Consider the following 18,221-nt stretch of genomic DNA (forward strand, 5'->3'; position numbering starts at 1 on the left):
AGCCTTTTAACCCACATTAGCCCAGTCGATAAAACCGACTTCTACAAATGTGTGCTAAACCAGCTAAAAGTGTGCTAAGCATACGGAAAGGAAAAAATGCCGTCTCCAAAGGGTTAAACTACCTGTAATGAACGCCATGGTACGTCTTGAAACAACCTGTGAAAACCCGTTTGAGACACCACAGTATTCCCTTAAACATTACTGAGACCATGAAATGACTTGAAACGCCTTGCAATCCTTCTGAAACCCATCTGAAACCTTCTGGAGCTCTCCTGATTTCTGCGTAAATGACTGCTCAGGATTCGAAACAAAATTTGCTGAGAACTTCAAACAAATCCTGCTACTCTGTGGAATGATTTTCCACATTATTAACAAGTAGATAACCGAATGCGTCCAGATCATAAAACTAAATACTGAACGCCGGGTGTTATCGTTTAATTACTTGGTGCAGTGAAGTACTTTGAAATAAGGTTTCAAGTATTCTCAAGAAGCAACTCAAATGACAAAGGTGGATCTGGAACAGACCTTCTGACACGTGATTTTCAAGATAAGTCAGTACACTGAAAGAACATCTGAAGAAAAGCTTTTCAAGAGCATCTCAGTCTGAGCTTTTCCCTTGAAGAATAAACCTTTACAAAGCAAAGCCTACTGCCAGGGTCACTCGATAAAAAGGCAGATTGAACGGCGTAATACATCCAATAGCAATCCCACCCATCCATTCATCCAAGTAGGTGAGGTAATCGCTTCCACCAAGTATAAATAGACTGTAGTATACAAACAACACCACGCACCGTCACCATGGTGATGCTGTTTTACAGTCGCGGGCGGGTGCGACAACGATCGGCGTTGGGTGGTTTTGCCGATGATGGAAGCAAACAAAACAAACAGGACGCCGGTAATTGCCGGCTTGTGGCTAGTGCAACGCTATGTAAGCGGACGATTCAGTGTGTTAGTACACGCGCCGTGTGGCGTTCGACTGGCTCCATCGAAATCGCCATGAATGCCGGACGCTCTCAGTCGTCTCCGAGAGTTGAAGTAAACCGGTGCTCGGTTGAGGATTTTCTCCATGGCATACTGCGATTGACGTGCTGGGCCATTTAAAATATCCATCTCATCAATTAATTTCAAGTGATATAAGGCGTGAACCGTGAGTCGTTTAGTAGATTAACTACCGACGTATCGTCATTCAAATGGCATCACTTAAATTTTTCTCCGCATAAATGATTGACATTACGACCTCCACGATCTAAAGTGTCAATTAACCAACATTTCTTTGTTCTTTTATATGATTTGAAGGTTTCCGACCAAGATGGACGTCAACCTATGCTACCTACTGCTAACAGCTGCTTTGGTAATTCTGGTTATCATCTACCGACGCGTTTCCAAACACTACAGCTACTTCCATGACAAACCTATTCCATCGTTGCCATCCATTCCTCCCTTCGGATGTATGCTTCCAGTACTCCTGAAGAAGTACACCTTTTTCGAGTTCCACCAAATGATCTACAATCGGTTCCCGGACGCCAAGTAAGATCCCTTCGCTTCTGCTTTACCGACTTTGATTTGGAGTTAACAAACAACCCATGATCCACTTTCCAGGGTCGTCGGACTGTTCGACATGTCGACCCGATTCTTCATGGTGCGTGATCCGGAGTTGCTCAAGAAGGTGCTGGTCAAGGACTTCGACTACTTTATCGATCGGCGGTCGATGTTCGGCGATAACACCAACGAATCGGACAACATTCTGATCACCAAGACGCTGCTGCTGTTGAGGGGCCAGAAGTGGCGGGATATGCGAGCAACGTTGAGCCCAGCGTTCACCGGGAGCAAAATGCGGGCCATGTTCGACCTGATTGTGACGTACAGCGACCGGATGGTTGGGATATTGAAGGACCAGGCCGGGGAAGTGGGTTACGTCGATTATGAAATAAAGGAGTGCTGTTCGCGAATCGCTTCCGATATCATCGCGACCTGCGCGTACGGGTTGGAGGTGGAATCGCTGGAGAATCGCGAGAACGACTTCTTCACGATGGGGAAGAAGATGATGAACTTCGGAAGTTCGTTCGTGATTCGGATGGTATTGTACGGCCTTTTTCCAAAGTTGATGAATAGGTTTCAAGTGGATTTCTTCGATGCTGAACAAACGCGGTATTTCACGCAGATCATCAAGGATACTATCGAGACGCGGGATAAACAGGGCATTGTGCGGCCGGACATGATCCACCTGTTGATGCAAGCCCAGAAAGGTGTTCTAAAGCACCATCAGGAAACGGCGGAAGCCACTGCAGGTTTCGCTACAGTCGAAGAATCCGAAGTCGGCAAGACCGCTGTCGGAAAGGCAATTACGGATTTTGAAGTTGTCGCACAGTGCCTGATCTTCTTCCTGGCCGGATTTGAAGCCATTTCTTCTCAGATGTCTTTCATATGCTACGAATTAGCCGTCAACCCGGATGTTCAGCAAAAGCTCTACGAAGAGATCGAGGAAACGAACAATCATCTAAACGGCAAATCTCTAACCTACGATACGTTACAGCAGATGAAGTACCTGGACATGGTGACGTCGGAAACCCTTAGGAAGTGGTCCGGGCCGGCCACGGATCGGATGTGCGTACGGGACTACGTCCTGGATGATGGGGCCGGGTTGAAGTTCACCATCGAAGCCGGAACTTGTGTGATGATTCCGAGCCATGGCATCCACTGGGACCCCAAGTACTACCCCGAGCCGGAGAAGTTCGACCCGGAACGGTTCAGCGAAGAGCGCCGGGCCGACATCGACATGACGATGTATTTGCCGTTCGGGGCCGGGCCAAGGAACTGCATCGGATCGAGGTTTGCCCTGATGGAAATGAAGGCCATCGTTTGTGCACTGCTGTTGAACTTTAGCATCGAGCAGAACGAGAAAACGCAGGTGCCGTTGAAGATAAAGAAAGGTTTTGCGCCATTGGCCGGGGAGAAGGGAATCCATTTGCGGTTGAGGACCAGGAAATGAAGTGTTGATGTGAGGTATTATCATACTAATGTGTTGTACTATGAATTAACAAAAATGCGAATATAAGAATGTATTGAATGTTGATGTTTGAGTAGATTTCTTGAAACTTCGAAGTTTTGGGTGATCCATAATTGAAAGAACCATCGTACGTACTCCCTGATTATCGAAAATTTTCAAAACATCGAACTTCGGTCCGGTTTTAAAGTGAATCTCACTTCAATATTGTCCAAGATACAGAGCAAGTTCTATTGTCAGATAAGAACGAAATCATACCTAAAAAATCAGAGAGAATCCTACTACAAGATTCTTAGCGAGTTCTATCCCAAAATTTGTAGTATATGTTCCTGCAAGACTAAACGTGAATTCTATTTTGGATTTGCTGTGAGTCATGTTTCACAATCGATATGGATTCCACTAAGGATTTGGTGCGAACTCTTTTGCTAAATGTGAGCCTACTTCAAACATCGGACCGAATCCTACTCCAAGATTCTGAGCCACTATCGCTCCAGAATTATAGCAAGTTTTTCTCCAAAATTTAAAATGAATTCTGCTCTGCAATTGGAGTGTTTTAGAATCGGAACAAATTCCATTGAAGAGTCATATCGAATAATACTCCAAGACTCGAAGTAAATCCTACTCCCCGTTTGTCATGTTACAAAGTAAATCTTACTTCAATACTCTCAAAGATTTGGAACGAGTTCTATTGCCAGATGAGAAGGAAATCCTACTTAAAATTGAGAGAAAATCGTACTACATGATTCGGAGCGAATTCCGCTCCAAAATTTTTAGGTTATATTACTTCAAAGATCAGAGCGAATCCCACTCCAAGATTCTGAGCCTCTTCTACTCCAAAATTATAGCAAGTTTTTCTTCAAAATTTAGAGTGAATTCAGCTATGCATTTGAAGCATTTTGGAATCGGATCAAATTCCATTGAAGAGTCGTATCGAATCCTACTCCAGGACTCGAAGTAAATCCTACTCCCAGTTTGTCATGTTTCAAAGTGAATTTTACTTCAATACTGCCAAAGATTTGGAACGAGTTCTATTGCCAGATTAGAAAGTAATGCTACCTAAAATAAAGAGAGAACCTTGCTACAAGATTCGGAGCGAATTCTGCTCCAAAAATCTTTCTCCAAGCTTACTTTAAACATCAGAGCGAATCCCACTCCAAGATTCTGAGGCACTTCTGTTCCAGAATTAGCGCAAGTTCTTCTTCAAAATTTAAAGTTTGTGTTGCTCTGCATTTGGAGTGTTTTAGAATCGGAACAAATTCCATTGAAGATTCGTATCGAATCCTACTCTAAGACTCGAAGTAAATCCTACTCCCAGTTTATCATGTTTATAAGAGAATCTTACTTCAATACTGTCAAAGATTTGGAACGAGTTCTATTGCCAGATTAGAAGGAAATCCTACCTAAAGCTGAGAGAGAATTCTACCACAAGATACGGAGCGAGTTCTGCTCCAAAGTTTTTAGGTTATCTTTCTCCAAGATTACTTAAAACAGCGAATTACACTCCAAGATTCTGAACCACTTCTGCTCCAGAATTTATAGCAATTTTTTCTCCAAAATTTAGAATGAATTCTCCTCTGCATTTGGAGTGTTTTAGAATAGGTTTGAATTTCATTGAAGTTTCGAATCGAATCCTACTCCAAGACTTGAAGTAAATCCTCCCAGTTTTTCATGTTTCAAAGTGAATCTTTCTCCAATAAAGACTTGGAGCGAGTTCTATTGCCAGATTAGAAGGAAATCCCACCTTAAATTCAGAGAGAATCCTACTACAAGATTCGGAGCGAGTTCCGCTCCAAAAATTTTAGGTTATCTTTCTCCAAGATAACTTTAAACTTCAGAGCGAATTCCACTCCAAGATTCTGACCCACTTCTGCTCCAGAATGTATAGCATTTTTTTCTCCAAAATATAGAGTGAATTCTCCTCTACATTAGGAGTGTTTTAGAATCGGATCAAATTCCATTGAAGAGTTGTATCGAATCCTACTCCAAGATTCGAAGTAAATCCTACTCCCCGTTTGTCATGTTTCAAAGTGAATCTTACTTCAATACTCTCAAAGATTTGGAGCGAGTTCTATTGCCAGATGAGAAGGAAATCCTACCTAAAATTGAGAGAGAAACCTACTACAAGATTCGGAGCAAATTCTGCTCCAAAATTTTTAGGTTATCCTTCTCCAAGATTACTTCAAACACCAGAGCGTATCCCACTCCAAGATTCTGACCCACTTCTGCTCCAAAATTATATCAAGTTTTTTCTCCAAAATTTAAAGTGGATTCTGCTTTGTATTTGGAGTGTTTTAGAATCGGATCAAATTCCATTGAAGATTCGCATCGAATCCTACTCCAAGACTCGAAATAAATCCTACTCCTAGTTTGTCATGTTTCAAAGTGAATCTCATAGATTTGGAGCGAGTTCTATTGCCAGATTACAAGGAAATGCTACATAAAACTGAGAGAGAGAATCCTACTACAAGATTCGAAGCCAGTTCTGCTTCAAAATTTTTAGGTTATCCTTCTTCACTTCAAACATCAGAGCGAATTACACTCCAAGATCTTCAAGACACTTCTGCTCCAGAATTTATAGCAAATTTTTCTCCAAAATTTAGAGTGAATTCTCTTTTGCATTAGGAGTGTTTGAGAATCGGATCAAATTCCATTGAAGATTCGTATCGAATCCTACTCCAAAACTCGAAGTTAATCCTACTCCCAGTTTGTCATGTTTCAAAGTGAATCTTACTTCAATACTCTCAAAGATTCAGAGCGAGTTCTATTGCCAGATTAGAAAGAAATCCTTCCTAAAATTGAGAGAGAATCCTACGACAAGATTCGGAGCGAGTTCTGCTCGAAAATTTTAAGTTTTTCTTTCTCCAAGATTACTTCTAACATCAGAGCGAATCCCACTCCAACATTGAAGATTCGCATCGAATCCAAGATTCCAAGACTTGGAGAGAATCCTACTCCAAATTCATAGCGAATCCAATCTGATTATGCAGGATTCTCCTTCAAAATTTCAAGTGAAAAGCACTCCAAGGTACAGACCGTTTTCGTCTGCACGATTCGAAGTAAACACTGCTTCAGATCCTATTCAAGATTTCCAAAGGAAAGCCTACTATAAAAATCAGTGCGAATCCAACTCCATGTTCTGAGCAACTTCTGCTCCCAAAATTCATAGCGAATATTTCTCCAATAGTTAAAGTGAATTCTGATCGAATCCTACTCTAAGATTCAAAATAAATCCTACTCCCAGATTGTCAGTGAACTATACTATAGAAGTAGGATCTGTTTTTAGGATTCGGAGAGAATCCTACTCCAAATTCATAGCGAATCCAATTTCAAGATGCAGGATTCGCTGTCAAAATTTCAAGTGAAAGGCACTCCAAGGAACAGAGCGCTTTCTTCTGCACGATTCGAAGTAAACACTGCTTCAGATCCTATTCAAGATTTCCAAAGGAAACCCTACTTCAAAAATCAGTGCGAATCCTACTCCAAGCTCTGAGCAACTTCTGCTCCGAAATTCATAGCGAATCTTTTTCCAATACTACAAGTGAATTCTGATCGATTTCTACTTTAAGATTCGAAGTGAATCCTTCTCCCAGATTGTCGGTGATTTATGGGATAGAAGTAGGATCTGTTTTTAGGATTCGGAGAGAATCCTACTCCAAATTCTTAGCAAATCCAAGTTCAAGTTGCAGGATTCGCTGTCAAAATTTCAAGTGAAAAGCACTCCAAGCAACAGAGCGCTTTCTTCTGTACGATTCGAAGTAAACACTGCTTCAGATCCTATTCAAGATTTCCATAGGACAGCATACTTTGAAAATCTGTGCGAATCCTACTCCAAGTTCCGAGCAATTTCTGCTCCAAAACTCATAGCAAATCTTTATCCAATAGTTAAAGTGACTTCTGATCGATTCCTCGATTCCTCGACTCCCACATTGTCAGTGAACAATACTATAGAAGTAGGATCTGTTTTCAGGATTCGAAGAGAATCCTACTCCAAATTCATAGCGAATCCAATTTCAAGATGCAGGATTCGCTGTCAAAATTTCAAGTGAAAAGCACTCCAAGGAACAGATCGCTTTCTTCTGTACGATTCGAAATGAACACTACTCCAGATTCTGATCGGATCCTATTCAAGATTTCCAAAGGAAAGCCAACTTTGAAAATCGGTGCGAATCCTACTCCACGATACTAAGCAACTTCTGCTCCATTCATAGCAAATCTTTCTCCAATATTTAAAGTGAATCCTGCTCTGGATTTGAAGTCTTTCAGAATCGGATTAAATTCTTTTGAATCGGATCGAATCCTACTCCAAGCCTCAAAGTGAATCTTACACCAAGATTGTCGGTGAATCATATTGAGAAGTATGATCTGCTTCAGGATTCAGACAGAATCCTACTCCAAACAATCAGAGAGAATCCAACTTCAAGTTGCCTTCAAGATTTCAAGTCACATCCACTCCAAAGAAAAGAGCGCAATCTTCTGAACGATTCGAAGTGCACACTACCCCAGATTCAGATCAGATTCATTTCCAGATTTCCAGAGAACGCTACACAGGATTCCGAGCGTATTCTGCTTAAAAATTCGAAAGAAATCCCATTTCAAGGTCTAAGGTCTAATCCATGATTCGAAGATTGAATCTTGCTTCGGATTCAGAGCGAATCTTGGTGAGCATTTGTAGCGACTTCTTCTCAACATTCGAAATGAATCCTGCTCCTGTAAACCCTACACTACATTCTATGAGAATCCTGCTTCTGATACGAAGCGAATCCTGACCATTTTACATTGGATTCCGAAAGAAACCTTTTTCGAAACTAGAGCGAATCCTGTTCCAAATTCGGTGCCAATTTTGCTCCATATACGGAGCAAATCCTACTCCTACGGGTTCGGAGCGATTCCTACTCCAGATCAGGGAGAGAATCCCATTTCGCACTGTAGTAAATCCCACTCCAAATGCACAGCGAACTCCTAATTCGGAGTGCATCGCGGTCTAGATTATGAGCAATTTCTGCTCCGGATTTGAAGTGAATCGTCGAATCGTCGAATGCGAAGTGAATCCAACTCCACATTTTGGAGCGATTTCTTTTTTTTTGGATTTGGAGCGAATCGTGTGATTGCATTATTATATGGATTGTGATTCGGTAAGCATTATAATATGGATTCAGAGCGAAGCGTGCTTCAGATTGAAGAGGAAATCCTTCTTCCAATTTCAAGCAAATCCTGTTTTTAATTCGCAACTAATCATGCTCGGGATTGGGAGTGAATCCTACTCCAGATTCGAAGTAAATGTTGCTCTACATTCAAAACGAATCCTCTTTAGGATTCGAAGTAAATTGTGATCCACGTTCAGAGTGAATTTCTGCTCCCGGTTCGTAGCTAATCCTACTCCGGATTTGGAGCTAATCCTACTCCGGATTTGCAGCAAATCCTACTCCGAATTCGTACCTAATTCTGATCCGGAATTGAAGCTAATCCTACTTCGGATGAGGAGTTGAGTTAATTTTGCTTCAAATTCGTAGCTAATCCTACTCCAGATGCATACCTAGTTCTGCTCCAGATTCGCATCCAGTCCTACTCCGGATTCGGAGTGAATCCTACTCCGAATTCGTAGCTAATTCTGCTCCGGATTTAGAACTAATCGTACTCACGATTCGGAACGCATCCTACTCCTACTCGGAGCTAACCCTACTCCGGATTTGTAGCTAATCCTACTCCGAATTCGTACCTAATTCTGATCCGGATTTGGAGCTAATCCTACTTCGGATGCGTAGCTAATTCTGCTCCGGATTCGTAGCTAATTCTGCGTTGGATTCGTAGCTAATCTTACTCCGGATTCGGAGCTAATTCTGCTTCAGAATCGTAGCTAATCCTACTCCGAATTCGGAGCAAATCCTACTCTGTCGGAGTCGGAGTTAATTCTACTCTAGATCCGTAGCAAATCCTACTCCGATTCGAAGCTAATCTTACTCCGGATTTGTAGCTAATTCAACTCTGGATTCGTAGCTAATTCTACTCTGGATTCGTAGCTAATCCTACTTCAGAATCGGAGCGAATCCTACGCCGGATTTGTAGCTAATTCTGTTTCGGATTCGGAACAAATCCTACTCCAGAATCGTAGCAAATCCTGCTCCAGATTTGGAGCTTATCCTGCTCTGGGTTCATTAGAGCTAATCCTAGTCTGGATTCGGAGCGAATCATACTCCGGATTTGTAGCTAGTCCAACTCCGGATTCGTAACTAATCCTACTCCAGAATCATAGCTAATCCTACTCCGGATTCGTAGCTGATTCTGCTTTGGATTCAGAGCTAATGCAACTCGTAGCTAATCCTACTCGGGATGTGTAGCTAATTCTGCTCCGGACTCGGAGCTAATGCTACTCCAGATTTGAAACTAATCCTACTCCGGATTCGTATCTAATTCTGCTCCGGATTCGTAGCTAATTCTGCGTTGGATTCGTATCTAATCTTACTCTTGATTCGGAGCTAATTCTGCTTCAGATTCGTAGCTAATCCTACTCCGGATTCTGAGCAAATCCTACTCCGGATTCGTTGCTAGTTCCGCTCCGGATTCGGAGTTAATTCTACTCTAGATTCGTAGCAAATCCTACTCCGAATTCGTAGCTAATTATGCTCCGGATTCGAAGCTAATCTTACTTCAGATTCGGAGCAAATCGTAGCTAATTCTGCTCCGGATTCGGACCTAATCCTCTTCGAATTCGGAGCGAATCCTACTCCAGAATCGGAGCGAATCCTACTCCGGATTCGTAGCTAATTCTGCTCCGGATTCGTAGCTAATTCTGCTTCAGATTCGTAGCTAACCCTACTCCGGATTCAGAGCAAATTCTACTCCGGATTCGTAGCTAGCTTTGCTCCGGATTCGGAGTTAATTCTACTCTAGATTCGTAGCTAATCCTACTCCGAATTCGTAGCTAATTCTACTCCGGATTCGGAGCTAATCTTACTTCAGATTCGGAGCAAATCCTACTCCGTATTCGTAGCTAATTCTACTCTGGAATCGTAGCTAATCCTACTCCAGAATCGGAGCGAATCCTACGCCGGATTTGTAGCTAATTCTGCTTCGGATTCGTAGTTAATCCTACTCCAGAATCATAGCTAATCCTACTCTGAATTCGTAGCTAATCCTACTCCGGATTCGTAGCTAATTCTGCTTTGGATTCAGAGCTAATGCAACTGCTGATTCGTAGCTAATCCTACTCGGGATGTGTAGCTAATTCTGCTCCGGATTCGGAGCTAATCCTACTCCGGATTCGTAGCTAATTCTGCTCCGGATTCGTAGCTAATTCTACTTCGGATTCGTAGCTAATTCTGCTTTGGATTCGTATCTTATCTCACTCCTGATTCGGAGCAAATTATGCTTCATATTCGTAGCTAATCCTACTCCGGATTCGGAGCAAATCCTACTCCGGATTCGTTGCTAGTTCTGCTCCGGATTCGGGGTTAATTCTTCTCTAGATTCGTAGCTATTCCTACTCCAAATTCGTGGCTACTTCTGCTCCGGATTCGGAGCTAATTCCGCTCCGGATTCTGAGTTAATTCTACTCTAGATTCGTAGCAAATCCTACTCCGAATTCGTAGCTAATTATGCTCCGGATTCGAAGCTAATCTTACTTCAGATTCGGAGCAAATCCTACTCCGTATTCGTAGCTAATTCTACTCCGGATTTGAAGTGAATTCTACTCTGGATTCGTATCTAATCCTACTCCGGATTCGTAGTTAATTCTGCTTCAGATTCGGAGCTAATCCTACTCCGGATTCTGAGCTAATTCTGCTCCGGATTCGCAACTAGTCCGACTCTGGATTCGTAGCTATAGAGCATTATATGTATGTTCTTGAGCATACCGTGTTTTTGATTTAAGAGCAGGTTACGATCAAGTGAGCATAGCATCTCTTCGCAAATTTCGGGTGTCAGCTTCATTACACAGCGAAAACATCTGCCAACATTTTGGTGGTTATCTCCCATTTGATAACAGTGAAATTTAATACAAAAAAATGAACAGCGCTTGTTGTTATCAATCAGAGGTAACGTGATTTATCCCACAGTGGTGCGTTCGCGACCGGCCAGTCCCTGCTCGGATCGCAGCAACCATGGAGGCATACGCTCTATACCTGTCTATCGTAGTAGGCGTTCTGTTGGTCATTTACCGCCGAATTACCAAATATTACGAGTATTTCCATGGCAAACCCATACCTTCGATGGAGGCCAGTCCGCCTTTCGGGAGTACCGGCGGACTGTACCGGAAGAAGTATTCGTTTAACGATTTCATAAAGATGGCCTACGATAAGTTCCCGGGAGCTAAGTGAGTCATCATGAACATCTACGCTCTGACTGTTCTGTATAACTTAACAATTCTTTTCTGTAGGGTATTCGGCCTGTTCGACATGACCACAAAGCTGTTCGTCATCTGCGATCGGGAGCTGATCAAGAAGATCACCGTGAAGGATTTCGACTACTTCGTCAACCGCCGGCCAACGTTCGGACAAAGCAAGGACGATCACGATGGGATGCTCTTCAACAAAACTCTACCGGTTCTGAACGATCAAAAGTGGCGTGATATGCGGGCCACGCTCAGTCCGGCTTTTACCGGAAGTAAGATTCGAGCGATGTTTGAGCTGATCCAGGACTACAGTTCACGGATGGTCGAGATTTTGAAGGACCAATCGCAGGCAACGGGATACATGGACTGTGACATGAAGGATTGCTTTGGAAGGGTGGCCAACGATGTCATCGCGACGTGTGCTTTTGGGTTAGAGGTTGAATCGTTGAAGAACCGTGAGAATGAATTCTACGTAACGGGAAAGAAGATGTTGAACTTCAACCGAGTCAGCGTGATACTTCGTATCCTAGGGTTCAATATGTTTCCAAGTTTGATGGCAAAGTTTGGGTTTGACCTGATCGAAGCCGAGTATAGCCAGTACTTTTCACAGATCATTAAGGATGCTGTGAGGACTAGGGAAACACATGGAATCGTTCGACCGGATATGATCCATCTATTGGTGCAGGCGAAGAAGGGTGTTCTGAATGGGCAACCGGAGGTCGCTGAAGCTAATACTGGATTTGTCATGGTTGAGGAGTCGGAAGTTGGAAAATCTTCTACAACAAAAGCTATAACAGATTCGGAGCTCGTCGCGCAGTGCTTGGTATTCTTCCTGGCAGGGTTTGACAGTGTGTCAGCCGGAATGATGTTTATGGCGTACGAGCTAGCCTTGAACCCCGATGTTCAACAAATACTTCACGTGGAGATTGACGAGGCAAACAAACAGCTCGCAGGCAAAGCTCCAACTTACGACACGATCCAGATGATGCGCTACTTGGACATGGTAGTGTCGGAGACTCTTCGCAAGTGGCCTGCCGCAGCTTTCGATCGCAAGTGCGAGCGAGATTACGTGCTCGATGACGGAGCTGGTCTGAAGTTCACCATCGATCGGGGAGCTTGCATCTGGATCCCGGTCCACGGTATCCACCGGGACCCCAAGTACTACCCCAATCCGGACAAATTTGATCCGGAACGGTTCAGCGAGAGCAACCGGGGCAACCTGGACATGACGATGTATATGCCTTTCGGAGCTGGGCCGAGAAACTGCATCGGGTCGCGGTTTGCTTTGATGGAGATCAAGGCAATCATGTACGCGCTGCTGTTGAATTTCCGTATCGAAAGGAATGAGAAAACTAATGTGCCGTTGAGGTTGGTTAAGGGGTTCAGGGGATTGAATGGTGAAGGAGGCATTCATTTACGGTTGACGTTGAGGCGGTAGTGCAATGGGAGCGGTGCACGATCTTAAAACCCCTTGATGGAAAGAGCACATTGTTATAAGTATAACACAATTTATTGCGTTCCAGTGCGTTCCAGTGCTTGTTTTGAATTAAATTAATTCCGAACGTTTCCTGCACCTAAATCAAAGTAGATTCTCCTCCGAATCCGGATATTTCGACTTTGGGTTTGGGGCTAACCTACTCCGGATTCAACGCGAATCCTACTCCAGATACTGAGCGAATACTACTCCAGATTTGTAGAGAATCCGGAGTAGCGAAACCTACTCCGGGTTCGGAGCGGAATCGGAGCAATTTTGGCTGAGGATTTGGAAGAAGTCCTACTTAGAAGTAAATCCTCATCCGAAGCCAAGTCGGAGCTAATCTTACAACAGTTTTGGAGAAAATCCATTCCCAAATTCGAAGAAAATCTGGATTTGGATTTGGAGCGAATCGGAGTAAATCTTGCTCCTGATTTGGGGCGAATCCTGCAGCGGATATGGAGCGAATTCTTCTCAGGATTCGCACTGAATTCTTCTCTGCATTTGGAATTTGAATGAAAGCATCTACCCATGCATCTAAATCTGTACACCAGTTCCTGTGGCTGAATCATATAGCAGCGGTAGCCTCTGCTCAAAATTTTGGCTATCTCCGACTTGATAGCAGCGGAATTAAATAAAAATAAATTCGGAGCTTGTTGTTATCAATCAGAGGTAACGTAATGTATCCGTAGCGACGCGTTCGTCAGTGCCTGCTCGGATCGCAGCAACCATGGAGGTGAACGTTTTGTACCTACTCATCGTAGTAGCCATTTTGGCGGTCATTTACCGCCGGATTACCAAGTATTACGAGTATTTCCATGACAAACCCATTCCATCGATGGCGACTGGGCCACCTTTCGGAAGCGCCGGCCCACTGTACCGGAAGAAGTATTAGTTCAACGATTTCATCAAGATGACCTACGATAAGTTCCCGGGAGTCAAGTGAGTCATCGTGAACATCTAAGTTCTGTCATTCCGCCTAACTTCCCAATCCCCTTTCCGTAGAGTATTCGGCCTGTTCGACATGACCACTAAACTGTTCGTCATCCGCGATCCGGAGCTGATCAAGAAGGTCACCGTGAAGGATTTCGACTACTTCGTCAACCGCCGGCCAACGTTCGGGCAAAGCAAGGACGATCACGACGGGATGCTCTTCACCAAAACACTGCTGGTGCTGAATGATCAGAAGTGGCGAGATATGCGGGCTACACTCAGTCCGGCCTTTACCGGGAGCAAGATGCGGGCAATGTTCCAGCTGATGCAAGACTACAGTTCGCGGATGATCGAGATATTGAAGGACCAATCGCAGGCAACGGGATACATGGATTACGACATGAAGGATTGCTTTGCGAGGGTGGCAAACGATATCATCGCAACGTGTGCTTTCGGATTACAAGTCGAATCGTTGAAGAACCGCGAGAACGAATTCTACGTGACGGGGAAGAAGATGTTGAACTTCAATCGAGTCAGCGTGATACTGCGTATACTAGGGTTCAACCTCTTCCCGAGTTTGATGGCAAGGTTGGGGATTGACCTGATTGATGCCGAACACAGTCAGTACTTTTCCAAGATCATCAAGGACGCTGTGAGGACTAGGGAAACACATGGAATCGTTCGACCGGATATGATCCATCTATTGGTGCAGGCGAAGAAGGGTGTTCTGAAGGGGCAACCGGAGGTCGCTGAAGCTAATACTGGATTTGTCATGGTTGAGGAGTCGGAAGTTGGAAAATCTTCTACAACAAAAGCTATAACAGATTCGGAGCTCGTCGCGCAGTGCTTGGTATTCTTCCTGGCAGGGTTTGACAGTGTGTCAGCCGGAATGATGTTTATGGCGTACGAGCTAGCCTTGAACCCCGATGTTCAACAAATACTTCACGTGGAGATTGACGAGGCAAACAAACAGCTCGCAGGCAAAGCTCCAACTTACGACACGATCCAGATGATGCGCTACTTGGACATGGTAGTGTCGGAGACTCTTCGCAAGTGGCCTGCCGCAGCTTTCGATCGCAAGTGCGAGCGAGATTACGTGCTCGATGACGGAGCTGGTCTGAAGTTCACCATCGATCGGGGAGCTTGCATCTGGATCCCGGTCCACGGTATCCACCGGGATCCCAAGTATTACCCCAACCCGGATAAGTTCGATCCGGAACGATTTAGCGAGGGAAATCGGGGTAACCTCAATATGACGATGTACATGCCTTTTGGAGCTGGGCCTAGGAATTGCATCGGATCGCGGTTTGCTTTGATGGAGATCAAAGCAATCATGTATGCGCTGTTGCTGAATTTCCGCATAGAACGAAATGAGAAAACCAGTGTTCCTCTGAAGCTGGTTAAGGGGTTTGCAGGGTTAAATGGCGAAGGAGGCATCCATTTACGGTTGACGTTGAGACGGTAGTGCAATTGAAGCTGGAAAGGATGGGAATTCAGGTTGTTAGGTTTTAAGTTTGACGCTTCAATAAGTATTTTGAACACCAGACGACGTTTAAGCCTACTGTCACATAAAATAATAATCGAATGAAAAAATAAGTATAAAATGTTCGTAAAATATTTTGTAAACAAAAAGAAAACAATGCAATAGAAATAAAAAGTTGGAAAATTGATAATTAACCACATTATCACATCATAGTTTGGATTACTATTTACATATGGAATACAAAATTCACTTATTTCATGAAGAAATCATTTTCAAATTTAAGGGATTTTCAGTAACCTTTTAAATTATGTTATCCTGGACTAATTTCTCCCAGAAGTTGTGTCAAAAGATGTTCACAGGATTCTGAGCAACTTTTGCTCATGATTTTGAACAAATTATGTTAACAATTTAGGAGCAAACACTAACTGCTTTTCGGAGCCAATACTGCTTATAATTCGGAGCACAACTTGCTCAGGATTCTGAGCACAATCTGCTCAGAATTTGGAACAAATTTTGCTCATATTTTAGAGTAAATCTTATCCAAGATTTTGAAGCAACAATTGCGGAGCCGATACTGCTCAGTATTTCGAGCACAACTTGCTCAGGATGCTGAGCACATCCTGCTCATAATTCGAAGCAAATCCTACTCAGGATTCAAAACAAAATCTTTAGGGATATGGAGTTAAACTGTCCAGGATTTTGAACACACCCTGTTCAGGGTTTTGAATAAGCTATTTCATAGTAAATTCTGCTCATGTTTACTATAGTGAGCAAGTTCTGCTCATGCTCAGAAATCTGAACAAAGTCCGCTCATGATCAGGATTCGGAGCAATTTTTGCTCGTGATTCAGAACAAATCCCCTTTCAAAATTTAGGTGCAAACTCTGCTTTCAATTCGGAGCCAATACTGCTCATTACACAGAGCACAACGTGCTCAAGATTCTGAGCACAATCTTCTCAGAACAGAATTTGGAATAAATTTTGCTCAGTTTAGAGAAAATCCTGTCCAAGATTTAGGAAAAATAATTGCGGAGCCTATACTGCTCAGTATTTGGAGCACCACTTGCTCAGGATGCTGAGCACAATCTGCTCAGAATTTGGAATCACACTTTTCTGGAAGCTGCTTCGCCAATTCCTACGGAAATTAATTTGATGCTATTTTTTTTCTTTTGGAAATCAATCTGCCATTAAACGTGGGATTTTTCCTGGTAGCCTTTGGAATCTCTTCTGGAGGAATTTCTTCGGCAATTCCTTTGGAAATTCTTTGCAGCTGACGAAATACTTCTACAGTACTTGAGCTGAGAATGAAACTCAAGGCCGTCCCCTTCTGAAGAGAACTGCGCCACGGGCCCCGGCAAGAAAAAACACGTTTTATCTGGATATTTTCGCAAAAAAGCATCCCTAAACTTTGGAAATTTTTCGCGATGATCCTTCTGAAAGAGATCCTCCACAGTTTTGGAAGAAGATGTTGTTTCAGAAAGCAGCTACGGCCTTTTGAAATATGTTGGTGAAGCATTTTTTTCAACTTTTTACATATATCAGACCCACTGTGTATGATAAAATGGGAATTACTTTATGATACTCAATAAAAATACAACTCTAATCGCTCACCAACTCATTCACTCACACTCCGATCAACTCACTCGCTAATAAACTAACTCACTCACAAGCTGATTTGGTTTTCAACTCACTTATTCATCAACTACATGAACTGCTTCAGTAATTAACTCATTTATTTACCAAGTCACTAACTCACTTCTTCACCCACCTCAAGCTCAACGATCACGAGTTTGATAATTTGTTCAAACTTGAGCCCTTTTGAACGTATTTTTTCCAGTCATTTAAGGAGCGAGTGCATTGATGAGAAAGTGAGTTGATGGATGAGCTATTTGGTGAGCAAGTGAATTTAAGGATATATGTGTAACTGAGGTTTAGTGAGAAGTGAGTTAATTTCTGGGCAAATAAAAAGACATATTGAGCAATGAGTCAACCATTGAGCGAGTGAATTGATGAATGGTTTAGCTGATGGATGATTGATAACCGAAATTACTCAATCAATTTCGATCGAACCAACAGAAAATCTTACACTTTGATAACTCTAATCACTCATTCTCCAACATTCACTCACTGATCAACTTATTTACTGACTAAATCATTAAATCACCAAATGACTTACAATGACACATATTGCCCTTTTACCAGTGCTTGAAATTGAGTGAATATGAATGGTACAATCAGTCATCAGCGCCAACCATCACTACGAACGAACACGGACAGGGAGCAAAGAGAAACCGAACCGACCGCGACCACTATTCCTCATCGGTCGGTTGGCTGGTGAAGCATACTGACTGGAAACCATTATTTCTCGCTAGCTGCGGTGAGGCTGAAGATGCGTAAATGATTCAGTGGATTTATTTTTTGCTCAAAACCTGTAAAAATAATCAATTCATCCATAACAGACTGATGGATGTGACTATTATAATCGATTTAATTCGAGTTTATGTCATTTGCACTGTAATAACGAGATAAAAATCAAGTATATTCATTGCCGTATACACCGGCGAAGAGAGAGATTCAGAGAGCCACACGGCGCTGAATCGTCGTTCCTCACTCTCACTCATATTTTTTATTGCTCCCGCTCCCACTTACTTCTGAAGCATGTTAGCTAATGAAGGCATATTTGTTGGTGGGGGCGATATTTTCACCCGCCGCCAATGCACATTCGTGTAAGCAGCCGAGCGGACGGCACGATAGGGAGAAATAATAAACAACTAGAGTAGTCGTGTGTCGTTCATTTTGTTGTCATTCCACATCGAACCGCGTACCAATAAAAGTGTTTATTGACGAGTCTCCGCTTTTCTTTCTGCGATCGCGCGAGTCCCTAGTCGGTTGTCTTCCGTCGTAGGCCATTCCGCTGTGCACCTGTTCCGCCGGTTTCCAACAGGTAATGTGCCCAGACCGTGCAGAAGAAAAGTGAGACTTTTTTCGACCTCGCGAAAACG

General features: G+C 43.1%; 4 protein-coding genes across 4 annotated transcripts in view; 3 read left to right on the top strand and 1 right to left on the bottom strand.

The window, feature by feature from the left end:
* Nucleotides 1-18,221, bottom strand: part of LOC109403726 (sodium-dependent transporter bedraggled) — a 358,384-nt gene that overhangs the window by 266,238 nt on the left and 73,925 nt on the right. The window lies entirely within an intron of this gene.
* Nucleotides 904-3,034, top strand: LOC109426419 (cytochrome P450 9e2). The gene is made up of 3 exons (XM_029875562.2): nucleotides 904-1,147; nucleotides 1,297-1,527; nucleotides 1,600-3,034. Exons 2-3 carry the CDS (start codon nucleotides 1,310-1,312, stop codon nucleotides 2,987-2,989), a joined length of 1,608 nt encoding a protein of 535 aa, XP_029731422.2. The 5' UTR covers nucleotides 904-1,147; nucleotides 1,297-1,309; the 3' UTR covers nucleotides 2,990-3,034.
* Nucleotides 11,077-12,771, top strand: LOC109403897 (probable cytochrome P450 9f2). The gene is made up of 2 exons (XM_019676801.3): nucleotides 11,077-11,312; nucleotides 11,376-12,771. Exons 1-2 carry the CDS (start codon nucleotides 11,101-11,103, stop codon nucleotides 12,766-12,768), a joined length of 1,605 nt encoding a protein of 534 aa, XP_019532346.3. The 5' UTR covers nucleotides 11,077-11,100; the 3' UTR covers nucleotides 12,769-12,771.
* On the top strand, nucleotides 13,409-15,202 carry LOC109426422 (probable cytochrome P450 9f2). Its single transcript, XM_019701935.3, has 2 exons — nucleotides 13,409-13,746; nucleotides 13,810-15,202. Exons 1-2 carry the CDS (start codon nucleotides 13,718-13,720, stop codon nucleotides 15,200-15,202), a joined length of 1,422 nt encoding a protein of 473 aa, XP_019557480.3. The 5' UTR covers nucleotides 13,409-13,717.

The sequence above is a fragment of the Aedes albopictus genome, chromosome 3 (assembly GCF_035046485.1).
Source record: "Aedes albopictus strain Foshan chromosome 3, AalbF5, whole genome shotgun sequence".
Lineage (NCBI taxonomy): Eukaryota > Metazoa > Arthropoda > Insecta > Diptera > Culicidae > Aedes > Aedes albopictus.

Bases quoted from the DNA above. Each gene is read 5' to 3' on its own strand.
- LOC109426419 (XM_029875562.2), top strand. From the start codon at position 1,310: ATGGACGTCAACCTATGCTACCTACTGCTAACAGCTGCTTTGGTAATT. The intron at 1,528-1,599 runs GTAAGATCCCTT...TCCACTTTCCAG, and splicing joins AATCGGTTCCCGGACGCCAA to GGTCGTCGGACTGTTCGACA.
- LOC109403897 (XM_019676801.3), top strand. From the start codon at position 11,101: ATGGAGGCATACGCTCTATACCTGTCTATCGTAGTAGGCGTTCTGTTG. The intron at 11,313-11,375 runs GTGAGTCATCAT...TCTTTTCTGTAG, and splicing joins GATAAGTTCCCGGGAGCTAA to GGTATTCGGCCTGTTCGACA.
- LOC109426422 (XM_019701935.3), top strand. From the start codon at position 13,718: ATGACCTACGATAAGTTCCCGGGAGTCAA. The intron at 13,747-13,809 runs GTGAGTCATCGT...CCCTTTCCGTAG, and splicing joins GATAAGTTCCCGGGAGTCAA to AGTATTCGGCCTGTTCGACA.